Source organism: Anas platyrhynchos, chromosome 32, assembly GCF_047663525.1.
Source record: "Anas platyrhynchos isolate ZD024472 breed Pekin duck chromosome 32, IASCAAS_PekinDuck_T2T, whole genome shotgun sequence".
Classification (NCBI taxonomy): Eukaryota; Metazoa; Chordata; class Aves; order Anseriformes; family Anatidae; genus Anas; species Anas platyrhynchos.
Window position 1 is genome coordinate 2,427,909 of NC_092619.1, and position 12,136 is coordinate 2,440,044.

At 46.9% G+C, this 12,136-nt stretch overlaps 1 protein-coding gene across 1 annotated transcript; it reads left to right on the top strand.

The window, feature by feature from the left end:
• Positions 1 to 3,445: 3,445 nt before the first annotated feature.
• On the top strand, positions 3,446 to 4,777 carry LOC119712968 (olfactory receptor 6E1-like). Its single transcript, XM_072030389.1, has one exon. The coding sequence runs from the start codon at positions 3,591 to 3,593 to the stop codon at positions 4,722 to 4,724; it is 1,134 nt and encodes a 377-aa protein (XP_071886490.1). The 5' UTR covers positions 3,446 to 3,590; the 3' UTR covers positions 4,725 to 4,777.
• The last annotated feature ends 7,359 nt before the right edge of the window (positions 4,778 to 12,136 follow it).

The window sequence follows — 12,136 nt, forward strand, 5'->3', positions numbered from 1 at the left end:
GGTTCCTTGTGTCTGGTCATCTGACAGGCCCCATTAAAGCTGATGAGTGTGGATGCCTGTGTGAAGGATGCCAGCATTTTCTCAGCCTCAGAGCCACTTGCACAGGGCCTTGGCCTACCTCTGATCATGGCCTCCAATTGCCACCACAGTGCTCTAAGGTGTCCATGGGGCTTTTTCAGAAATGGCCCTCATTGCGACCAATCAATGCTTTGAAGAACTCTGCAGTTTGGCTTCTGACTTTGACTTTCTGAGAGATTTCATCAGTCTGCTCTCAGGAGCTGAAGTTGATAGACTTAGCATCAACTACACTTTGGGGCTTATTAAGACACAGAAAGGCCTAGAAGTCTCTTAAGGAGGTCTGGACAGGTAGGAGAAGTTTGACCCTGTAGAGACAACCTTTCTCCTCACCTCCCCAGATCACACCATTTCTCTCACTGATCCCCTAGGACTTGCATCACTCCTGACATCAGACTTCTCCACTCAAGTTTGCAGTTGCACCTTGTAGTTCCCTTGTCCCAAATCCATCCTACTTTCCTTAGAACATCCTATAACATAAAGGACTATACATGATACATATATTACTACGTTTAGCCTATGTATATTACCATATATATATTACCATGTTTTTCTTGTATATTGAACAATATCATGCATCTTTATTGTAACATATCAAACAATACCTTCACACACAAAAAATATAAACAGCACCTTTAATGAGTACCTTAATCAAATCAAGTGTCTTCAATCAAAATTCAGGGGTGAATAAATAAAACTTTTACTCCTTTCTCTACTCCATGTCTCAGAGGCTTCCTTACCAAGGTTCTGGTTTGCTCAGTGTCAGCTGGCAGCATCCTTCCTCAGCACAGAGGAGAATTGAAACACAGGGCTGCTTTAGCCCACCAATGATCACAATTCCAGGACTGTCTGCTTCTCAACTTTCAACAAACACAACCCACACAGATCCTTGCTCGATGAACACTTTGATTGATGAGGATATTTCTCTGGAGTTTCACAGAGACAGAATTTTTCTGAAGTCTGTAGCTCATCAGCTGAGATTTCTTCCAGATGAGAAAGCCAGGTGTGAGACCAGAAGAGGAAAGGAAATTCTCTTAACCCCCACCATGAGCAATATCCCAGGTGCAACATGGACAACCAAGTTGCCAAAGTACTGAGGTGATGCAGCCCACTAGGAGCAAAGGAATTAGATGTGAAGGAAGGGGTCCAGCTGGAGGAGAGATACCATGCAGATGAGAGCTTGTGAATAAAAATAGATGGGATAACCCAAACATTGGTTTCTGGGGCCATTTCTGATACCTTTGGTTATCTGAAAATTCTGCATGGATCAGAAAAGCATGACATAGGCCTTTAAGGTGACTGTCCCCCATTTCAGTAGCTGTAGGAGGTAGAAAATACATGGACTGGGAGAGATGCTATGCACTTCTTTCCTGGGTGCTTACAAAAAAGTGTTCCTCTTCCTTGACTAGCTCCACCTGAATGAGGAGTTCATGTATCAGGCTTGGACGTGAAGCCTGTGCACCAGTGTGAGGCTCCTGAGACAGACTGGGATGCATATCTCTTGTCCTTAGCAGCAGCAGCACAAACAACTGTGCCCAGTGGGTCTCCCTGTCCTGCATTTCCATTCAAGATAGAGGTAGCTTTTAAACTAAAAGAAGGTAGTTTTAGACTGGATATTCAGAAGAAATTGATTTCTCTGAGGGCGGTGAGGTACTATAACTGGTTGACCAGAGAATCTGTGCGTGCCCCATTCCTGGAATTCATCAAGGCCAGGTTTAATGGGGTTTGAGCAACCTAGTCTGGTGCAAGGTGTCCCTGCCTATGGCAGGGCAGTTGGAACTAGGTGATGTTTTAGGTAGCTTTGAAACCAAATCTTTCTATGTTTTCGTGATCTTATGATTAATGTGACTGACCAGACTTGTTTCCCATCACTGCCTCCCATGCTTTTTTACCCTTGTTGTAGGGGAAAAGGTCCTTGACCAGATCCCCTCAGTGCTTAGCTGCCTGTCAGGTCTAAACCACAACATATTGCTGTTGCTGACTGGGCCAATCTTCAGCTAAAACAATTACAGCCAATGGATTAATCTGAACAAGTTTTCCAGAGGAAGCCAGTGCACAGATTCCCCTTTGCCAGTCAAGAGGCAAAGAGCAAGGCAGGTTATTTGGGGTCTAAGAGCAGCCCAAACCCCAGGCTGAAATGTCCGTGCAAACATGGTTGTACTCCCCACTTCTGAGCTTCCCATTTTTATGCCTAAGTGCACCCATTCTACCCTGGGACAGGTCCTGAGGGGACAATAAAGCCCACTGAGAAACTAATTTTCTGCCTCCAACCTGTCTTCTGCTCCTCCACCCTTGCATTTTGAGGTGTTATCTTTTTGCAGTCATTTCTCTGATCCTTTCTTTCTAAAAACATAGGGAAAGGTGAAGGAGAAAATGTCTGTTTTATTAAACAAGTTTCTCTCTCTCTCCCTCTCTCCCTCTCTCTCTCTCTCTCTCTCTCTATTTATTTATTTATTTATTTATTTATTTATTTATTTATTTATTTATTTATTTATTTTCTCTTAGAAGAGTAGTTTGATTTACAGAAGAGAATAATTTACCAAAATCATCAGACACCTGAGACTTCTGTAATGAGTTTCACCTACTTCACTCCTGGTGCCTGTGAGAACTTGTTCTCCCGAGGCTCCCCCAACAGTCAATGGAGACAAGAGAAAGTGCTCGTGGCTGGGTCATCACAGCCTAGAACTGTAATGCAAGATAAAGGTGAGGAATCTCTTTCAGATGCTCTTCTCTCTCTCAGCATTGACAGGATAGGAGTAAGTTAAATTGCTCAACCTGAATGATATAACTTTTAGACAACTGAAATATACACCTGCATGGTAATACTTGGCACTTTGTTTTTTCTAGGTGCTTCCTCTTTCTACTTCAAGGACTGTCCTTAAGCTTTCAAAGATGACAAAATTTGTTCCACCTCTCAGAAAAGTAAGGCAGTTAAGTGAGGCCATTTGATTGTACGAGAGAATAGCAAATGGTTGGAAACAACTGCATTTCCACACAGAATGAGGTCAGATGTGACTCTGTGACAGATCTGTTTCCACTGACCTGGTGGGACCATAATGGATTTTGACTTTAATTTAGAGTACTAAAAAAGCAAGCTACACTTGCTACTTGTATTCCATCTTTCCTAAAGAAACAAAGGAAGATGATGTAGAAGAAAACAGGCCATTGCAAAAGAGGTACTTGAAATTTGCTTAATTTAAAATCAAGCAAGGGATCCCCAGTGGTTGCTAGTCCAAAAAGGGTGGATACTGAAGAGGAGAGATAATAAATTCCAATGTACATATTTGAACTGATGATTTAGCTTTTACACAATAGAAAGCGTTTATGCAGGACATGAAATTCCCTTTGGAAACACTGGTATGATGGATGCTTGCAATTCTTCTGAGTGGAATTTCACAGGAATAGAGTATAACAGAGTAACAATCCGTTCTTAGCCCTGTGTTTTTGTAGCGAGAATCATGTGTAGCTGATGGACAAAGGTGGAAAGAAGACAAGAAATTCTCTGAGGATTCTGCATGATATGTGAAACAGAAAAGTCAGGGTGTGAGGAATGTGCAAAAGAATCTGTGTGTGTGTGTTGTATAGGAAGTCTGCAAGCAAGGCAAGAGAGAAGGAAGGAGATAGCCTTCTGTCCAGACCATGAAATTATTGGACTTGTTTTTGCCATGTTCCTACGTCAGCAGGATGAATGGAGCTTGGGTATGGGAACAGGCAATGGAACTGTCATTTCTGAATTCATCCTCATGGGCTTCTCAGGGCTTGATCAAAGGCTACGGCTATTTCTCTGCCTGGTCCTTCTCCTCATGTACCTGACAACGGTGATGGGGAATGCAGCCATCATTTTCCTGGTGTGTGTGGATAACCGCCTGCAAACCCCCATGTACTATTTCATTGGCAATCTGGCATTCCTGGAAATCTGGTTTACATCCTCCACAAGCACCAAACTGTTGGTGATTCTGAGCTCTGGCAGGAGAACTATCTCAGTAGGCAGATGCTTTGCCCAGTCCTCCTTCTATTTTGCCCTTGGTGCTGTAGAGTTTTCTCTCCTTGTTGTCATGTCCTTTGACCGTTACGTTGCCCTCTGCCAGCCTTTGCGCTATGCTGCCATCATGAAGCATCAGCTCTGTATCCAGCTGGTTGCTGCTGTTTGGGTCATGGGCTTCATGTTCTTGATTTACCGCCTGGTGCTGCTCTCCCAGCTCACTTTCTGTGGTTTGAACAAGATCCAGCATTTTTTTTGTGACAACACCCCCTTATTCCAACTGTCCTGCTCTGATGTCACCCTGCTTTGGAAAACAGATGCAGTTTTCTTATTGTTTATTGTGCTGTCTTCCTTGTGTCTAACGCTGGCATCTTACACAAGCATCTTCTTCTGTATCCTACAAATGCCAGCAGCCTCTGCAAGGAGAAAAGCTTTTGCTACATGCTCTTCCCACCTCACCACCTTGGCCGTTGTCTATGGAAGCTGCATTGCTCTTTACGCACCCTCGTCAGGATATGTTTCTTTGGAGACCAACAGCATTGTAGCTTTGCTCAACACTGTCCTGTACCCATTCTTAAACCCATTCATCTACAGTCTTAGAAACAAGGCCGTGATGCTGGCCCTGAAGGAAGCTATGGCCCGAGCAACAGCACAGCTTTTTCCCTAATCGTGATGTATTTCTGAAGAGCAATTTGAGTTCTCAGCTGTCATATCTTATGTAATACCACCATCATACATATGTGACCTCCACATGCAGATGCCTCCAGAGGATTATGTTCTTGCTGGATTGTGTTAGGCTGTGTGATAAGAAGCACATGTGCAAACAAAATAAAGGCCCAAGGAAATGATGTCAGGATGAATAATTCAGTTCATGCCCTGCCCTGGCTGCTTCCAGGCCCATCACAGGAGAGTCCTCAGCTCAACAAAAGCCCATCTCCATGAGCCCAGAAGAGCACAAAGCACAATGGCAGGTGGGAATCCAAGTCACTGGCTCCTGTGGAACCGAGATCTTGTCCCAGCTCCTTCCAGGACGGCCTTGGGAGGGCTGTCACCTCAGTGTCCAGGCAGAAACCCATCCAGATGTGTCACTGGCAGCAGCTCTCCACATCAGCATTTGGACTAATGGGATTGCTGCCAAGGGCTGTAGGTCACCTGGTGATAGCACATAGGGGTAAGTGCAGCAGCTGGACTAGAACCAGGGCATCAGAGGGCCCATGTGTCATTGTAGTCAGCAACAAGAGAGATAGGAGTGTGTGGACTTAATGTGTGTGTGCCTGTGTCTTTGTGAGTGTGTGTTAGATTGGGGTGGTGTGTGCCAGCAGCTCAAGTGGGGCTGCACCCACAGGGGCTCTCTTATGTCCAACTGTCTTCAGCTGGGCAGACTGGGAGACAGGAACTTGTCACAGGCAGGCTGAGTATCTGATCCCAGCTGCTGGAGGGTTCTACCTTGCACACATGCACATGAATATCCATTTGTGCACACAAGAACTTTGTGTTTCCCAATAATGGACCTCCATCTTGCCCTGCCAGAGAGGCAATCAGGATAATGCTGCTGCTGTTTGTGGTTGTGTGAATGCTGAGTGTGCCTGCCTGCATTCACCCGTGTCCTGTGTCATTGTAGACTGCACTCTGCTGCTAAAGGGATTGAGAAAAACACATTAGTGATATCAGTCGTGGTATACCTCTTGTATGGCTTTGATTCTAGTTCATATTGGAGTTCTACCACATCCAACGCTGCAGCACTCAGTAGTGGCATGATTTCATTCAGGCCATGATAGTCCACTGTTAGTCTTCACTTTTGTCAAGAATTCACACTAGCCAAATGTGACTAATAAAGTGTGAGCAAGTCTTGCTGATCACTTCTTGTCTCTCCAGTCAATTATTCAGCTCATGAATGTGAATCAGGGAGTCTTAGTTAGTGCAATATCGCTCGCTATGCACCACTGGGGTAGTGATCAGCATCTGCTGCTCTTTGACCCTCAGCAACCCCACAACAGAAGGGTCCTCCAAGAGACCGGGCAAGGCAAACAGCTGTTTAATCTCACTGTCTTAAAGAGGCTGCACTTCAGCCTCCAATACAGTTAACTGTCAGGATTCCCCTGTCACTCCAGAGATAAAAATGAGTTCTGCCCATTTATAGCTGGATGACATTGCAGTACACCTTGCACTGGTGTTCACTAGAGCCTCATACTTCTGTGGATCTGATGTGTCAGGCCATCGAACCCACACTGTCCAATAACCTCAGTTGTCCCTCCACCTGACTGGAGGCAGAGCACCTCTAGTCCTGATCAGAGTATTCATGGAAATTGGAGCAGCAATTGTGGGTAAAACTACAGAGTGGTATGTTGTGTGGACCCACCATATCCCCTTTCTTGAGCAGAGGCATGTTTACTCCTAACAGCTGAGGTACTGGTTATACACATAGAGGGAGGAAGGTATATGCTCTTTGAGTTGGTGGACCTCTTGCGAAAGTTTCTCCACAACCAAGACACAGGTCCATAGTGCAGAAGAAATGCTTCCATGACCATGCTGCATCTAAGGGGATCTACTTTCCGTTTGGGCTATCTGCACAAGAAAAGTCTTAGAAAAACAGACCATAGAAAGATAAATACTGTAAAGGAGTTCATGAGAGTTCTGGGAAATGGGGCAAGTTTCTAACTCCCTGAAACTCATACTGCAACTGGGCAAAATAGAATCATAGAATCATTAGGGTGGGAGAGACCTCCAAGGTCATCTGGTCCAACCATGCCCCTACTACCAATGTCACCCACTAAATCATGTCCCTAAGTGCCAGGTCCAACCTCTCCTTAAAAATCCCCCAGGGACAGTGACACCACCGCTTCCCTAGGCAACACATTCCAATGCCTGACTACTCTTTCTGAGAAAAAGTGTCTTCTAATTTCCAAACTAAAACTAATGGAGCAACCTGAGGCCTTTCCCTCTAATCCTATCAGTAGTTATCTGCGAGAAGAGGCTGACCCCCAACTCCCCACAACTTCTTTTTGGTAGCTGGAGAGAGCAATTAGGTCTCCCCTGAGCCTCCTCTTCCGCAGACAAAACAACCCCAGTTCCCTCAGCTGCTCCTCATTAGAATTTGTTCCAGACCCTTCACCAGCTTTGTAGCCCTTCTCTGGATATGTTTCAGGGCCTCGATGTCCTTCTTGTAGTGAGGGGCCCAAAACGGAACACAGTACTCAAGGTGCAGCCTCAGCGGAGCAGAGTACAGGGGGATAATCACCTCCCTGGTCCTGCTGGCTGCACTATCCCTGACACAAGGCAGGATGCCATTGGCCTTCTTGGCCACCTGGGCAGACTGCTGGCTCATGGTCAGGTGAGCATCAACACTCCCAGAACTTTTTCCTCTGCACAGCTTTCCGGACACTCTGCCACAAGCCTGTAGCGTTGCATGAGGATGAACTTAGCCAAGTTGAACCTCATCCCATTGGCCTCTGCCCTATGATTCATCCTGTCCAGGTCACTCTGAGCAGATAGACGCTTCTCCCTAACTTGGGCTCTATCCCTGCACCAGCCTGTCCTTTCTGTCCCACACTGTTCAGGAACAGTACAGGGAAGGCTGTGGTCAGGGTGGGTAATGGTCCCCAAGCACGATACCCACTGCAACCCTTGCTTCCCTTTCTCTATAGCTCTCCCCTTCCCCCTGCGCCTGATGCCTGCCTCTACCTGACCATGTCCCATGCGGGGTTTCACAGACATCCCTGCTCTGGCGTCTGAAGGTGTCTGGTCCAGGGAAGAGGTTGGACAGGGTTGGCCATTCCCCCACACAGGCAGGGAGCTGAAGGTGAGGATGGGGGTGGCCTGGCAGCAAACCCCAGCCATAAATCAGAGTGAGCAGCCAGTACTAGCAACAGCCATCGCTAGAGGCTGGGGATGACGAATGTCCTGGGCCACCTTCCCATGCTAATCATTCCAACAATGGCCCAGAGTGACCACCTGCCTCCTGCACTTGCATGTTACTCCTGTCCACGAGCTCTGGCTCTGCACCACAAATGCCCTGCTGTGAGTCCTCACCCAGCATGGCCACACAACTCAGACAATATCTGAGTTTTCCTCTGGCAGAACAGGACCTACCACTCCTGTCCCCTCCCTGTGCTTCATGCAGTGCCCAGAGCTGGTGGTGATGCTCTGCAGAGTGAGGGGCCTGGTTTAAAGCCATTCTCTCTTGTCCTGTCATTACTGGCCCAAGCAAAAAGTTACTCTTTATCTTATTTATAAGACTCCTTTAAGCACTGAAAAGCTGCATTGAGGGCTCCCATGACCCTTCTTTTCTTCAGGCTGAACAGCCCCAGCTCTCTCAGCCTTTCTTCACCGGAGATGTGCTCCAGCCCTCTGATCAGCTATGTGGACCTCCTCTGGACCCACTCTAACAGATCAACTTCCTTTTCGTGTTGGGGACCCTACACTCCAAATGAGGCCTCACAAGAGCAGAGCAGAGGGGCACAATCACCTCCCTCATCCTGCTGGACACTCCTCTGTTGATGAAGCCTGGGGTGCAGTTGGCTTCTGGGCTGCAAGTATGCACTGCTGGCTCATGTCAAACATTTTGTCCACCAGAACCCACAAGTCCTTCTCAGCAGGGCTGCTCTCAAGGACTTCTTCTCCCAGTCTGTCCTCATGTCTGGGATTGCCCTGGCCCAGGTGCAATGCCTTGCACTTGGACTTGTTGAACCTCTTTAGATTCACATGGGCCCACTTCTCAAGCTTGCTCAGGTCCAAACAGATATCGTCCCTTACGTTTGTTGTATCAACAGCACCACTCAGCTTGGTGTCATTGGCAAAGTTGCTGAGGGTGCACTTGATCTCAATGTCTACGTCTTCTGATAATAATATTAAACTGTGCTGGTCCCAGGACAGACCCTGAAGGACACTACTCCTCACCAGCATCCACCTGGACATAAAGCCATGGATAGCAATTCCATAGAGCAATGACCTCCACCTGATAATAAAACAATTTCTTCATCCTGTTCCTGACCACAACATTGGAAGAAGAACCAGCACCAGCACTGAAAACCAGCTGGTCCAGGCACCAGCACTGAGGAAATACCCTTTTATTAAACAGACGTGACAGGGGTAGCCAGCTATACCTTAACAATAGATACAGATACAAGTGTCTCTGGGTAAAAAAGAGTGGGTTTAGGCCACTCTGCGTAAGTGGAGTGAAGGAAGAAAAACAAGATTATCACAGAGAAGAAGCACAAAGACCAGCAGTTTCCTGAGACAAATTGGAAATCCCTTGTGAAGAGACATGGGCAGCTTATTGCTGCTGAAGGACTACTGATTGACTGAGCTTCTTCAGTGCATCCTCAAGCTCCTGGTTCCTCATGCTGTAGATGACGGAGTTCACTGCTGGAGGCACCACTGAGTACAGCACTGTCACCACCAGGTTCAGGGATGGGGAGGAGATGGAAGGGGGCTTCAGGTAGGCAAATATGGCAGTTCTGGAAAAGACGGAGACCACAGCCAGATGAGGGAAGCAAGTGGAAAAAGCTTTGTGCTGTCCCTGCTTCGATGGTATCCTCAGCACTGATCTGATGATTTGCACGTAGGAGAAAAGAATAAAAATAAAACACCCTGAAGCTAAAGAGAGGTTAATCAGAACAAGCCCGGCTTCCTTGAGGTAGAGATCTGAGCAGGAGAGCTTGAGGATCTGTGGAATTTCACAGGAGAACTGGTCCAGGGCATTGCCTTGGCAAAGGGGAATGGAAAATGTACTGGCAGTGTGCACCATGGCTTTGAGAAAGCCACTGCCCTGATGAGGAGTAGCCCTGATGAGAAGGACCTGAGGGTGCTGGTTGAAGAGAAGCTCAACATGAGTCAGGAATGTCCACCTGCAACCCCAAAAGCCTACAGTATCCTGGGCTGCATCTAAAGCAGGGTGACCAGCAGGTTGAGGGAGGTGATTCTTCCTCTCTTCTCTGCTCATGTGAGACCCCACCAGCACAACAGACACATAAGATTTTGGACATAGGACTTAGTGAGTGGGACCAGAGCAGAGCCACAGCAATAATCAGTGGAGTGGAACACCTCTCCTGTGAAGGCAGGCTGAGCCAGTCGGGTTTGTTGAGCCTAGAGAAGAGCAGACTCTGGGGGGAACCTTCTTGCTTTCCAGTACTTAAAGGGAACAAATAATATGGGGAAAGACTTTTTCCAACTCCAACCAATTTGTGATTCAGTCATTCTAGAATGTTTTGCAATGCCTCTGAGAACTTTCCTGTAGTATCATTGCATCAGCTGTACTCCAGGTTCCCAAGGGCAGAGACTCATTTTGAGAATGCCACCACTCACTGTGGAACCTTGAGGAGCAGGGATTACAATCAGCAGTGAGGCCTCAAAACACAGCATTGTCATGAACTCTAACTCCACAGCCTAGCCCTTTCTTCCCTGAGTCAGAAGGGATCTCTGGAGGTGTTCACTACCATCATCTTCTCTGAGCAGTGATAGCTTTACAGGTAGATCACTCACCAGGTAACCTTGAGGAGCAAGGATTGTAAACATCAGCAAGGCCTCAGAACACTGGATTGTCATGCACACTAATTCCACAGTCCAGCCCCTTGACCCCTGAGTCAGAATGCAACAATGCGACATTCTCTCCTGAACCTAAGTAGGAACAGACCCTTGTGGGGAGCAAATAATTCTTTGAGCCTATTCTTCACACTGTTTTGGAAAGGAAAGCCCAAGCTTGAGGCATTGTACTGGGGTGATTCTATGTTATTACAGAGATGCTATGAGAGCGTCTTCACAGACTCACTCACAGTGTTAGAGGCACATTTATGTAGCTTCCATATGGGACAGAACAGGTTTATTCATTCATAGCAGAGGGGGAATCCAAATATTTATGTAGGAACACAAGAAGCACAAACAGTCAAATTGACAATGGGAAAATATAATGAGAACAACAAAGACACAAGCCTACAATGGGAAGCACTGGGATTCATTAGTGGCGATGGAAGGGGTCTTTATTAGTACTGAAAAACATCCCCCAAAATAGTTTCCAAATTGCATCCTCGAGCTCCTTGTTCCTCATACTGTAGATGAGGGGGTTCATGGCTGGGGGCATTACTGAGTATAGAACAGCCAGCAAAAGGTTCAGGGATGCGGAGAACCAGGAGGGGGGCTTCAGGTAGGCAAAAAAGGCAGTGCTGAGAAACAAGGAGACCACGGCCAGGTGAGGGAGGCACGTGGAAAAGGCTTTGTACATGCCCTGATGTGTTGCGATCTTCATCATGACCCTGAAGATCTGCACATAGGACATCAGAAGGAAAACAAAATACCCAGATGCTACAGTGACACTAAACATAAGAAGCCCAACTTCTCTGAGGTAGACATCTGAGCAGGAGAGCTTGAGGATCTGGGAAATTTCACATAAGAACTGGTCCAGGGCACTGTCTTGGCAGAGGGGGAGGGAAAAGCTATTGGCAGTCTCCAGCACAGCATGGAGAAACCCACTGCCCCAGGCAGCTGCTGCCATTTTGACACAAGTTCTGCTGTCCATTATTGTCCTGTAGTGCAGGGGTTTGCAGATGGCAACATAGCGGTCATAGGCCATGATGGTGAGAATATAAAACTCTGCTGAGATGAAAAATAAAAAGAAAAATACTGAGCATCACATCCTGAGTAGGAGATGGCCCTGGTGTCCCAGAGGGAGTTGGCCATGGCTTTGGGAACAGTGGTGGTAATAGTGCCCAGGTCTAGGAAGGCGAGGTTGAGGAGGAAGAAGTACATGGGAGTGTGGAGACGGTTGTCACAGGCTACAGCTGTGAGGATGAGGCCGTTGCCCAGGAGGGCAGCCAGGTAGATGTCCAGGAAGAGCCCGAAGTACAGGAGCTGCAGCTCATGCGTGTCTGCGAATGCCAGGAGGAGGAACTCATTAGAGAAGCTGTTGTTGGACATTTGCTGCCTCAGGGAATGGTAGGCTGTCAATGGTGGAAAAGACATGGAACAAGTTAGAGAGATTTCTCTAAGCAAAACCCAAACATATATACTCTTATATTTTGTAAGAATATAAGAATATTATATTGTATAACATATATATTGTTTTCTGAAACCTCCCCAGGAAGAGAA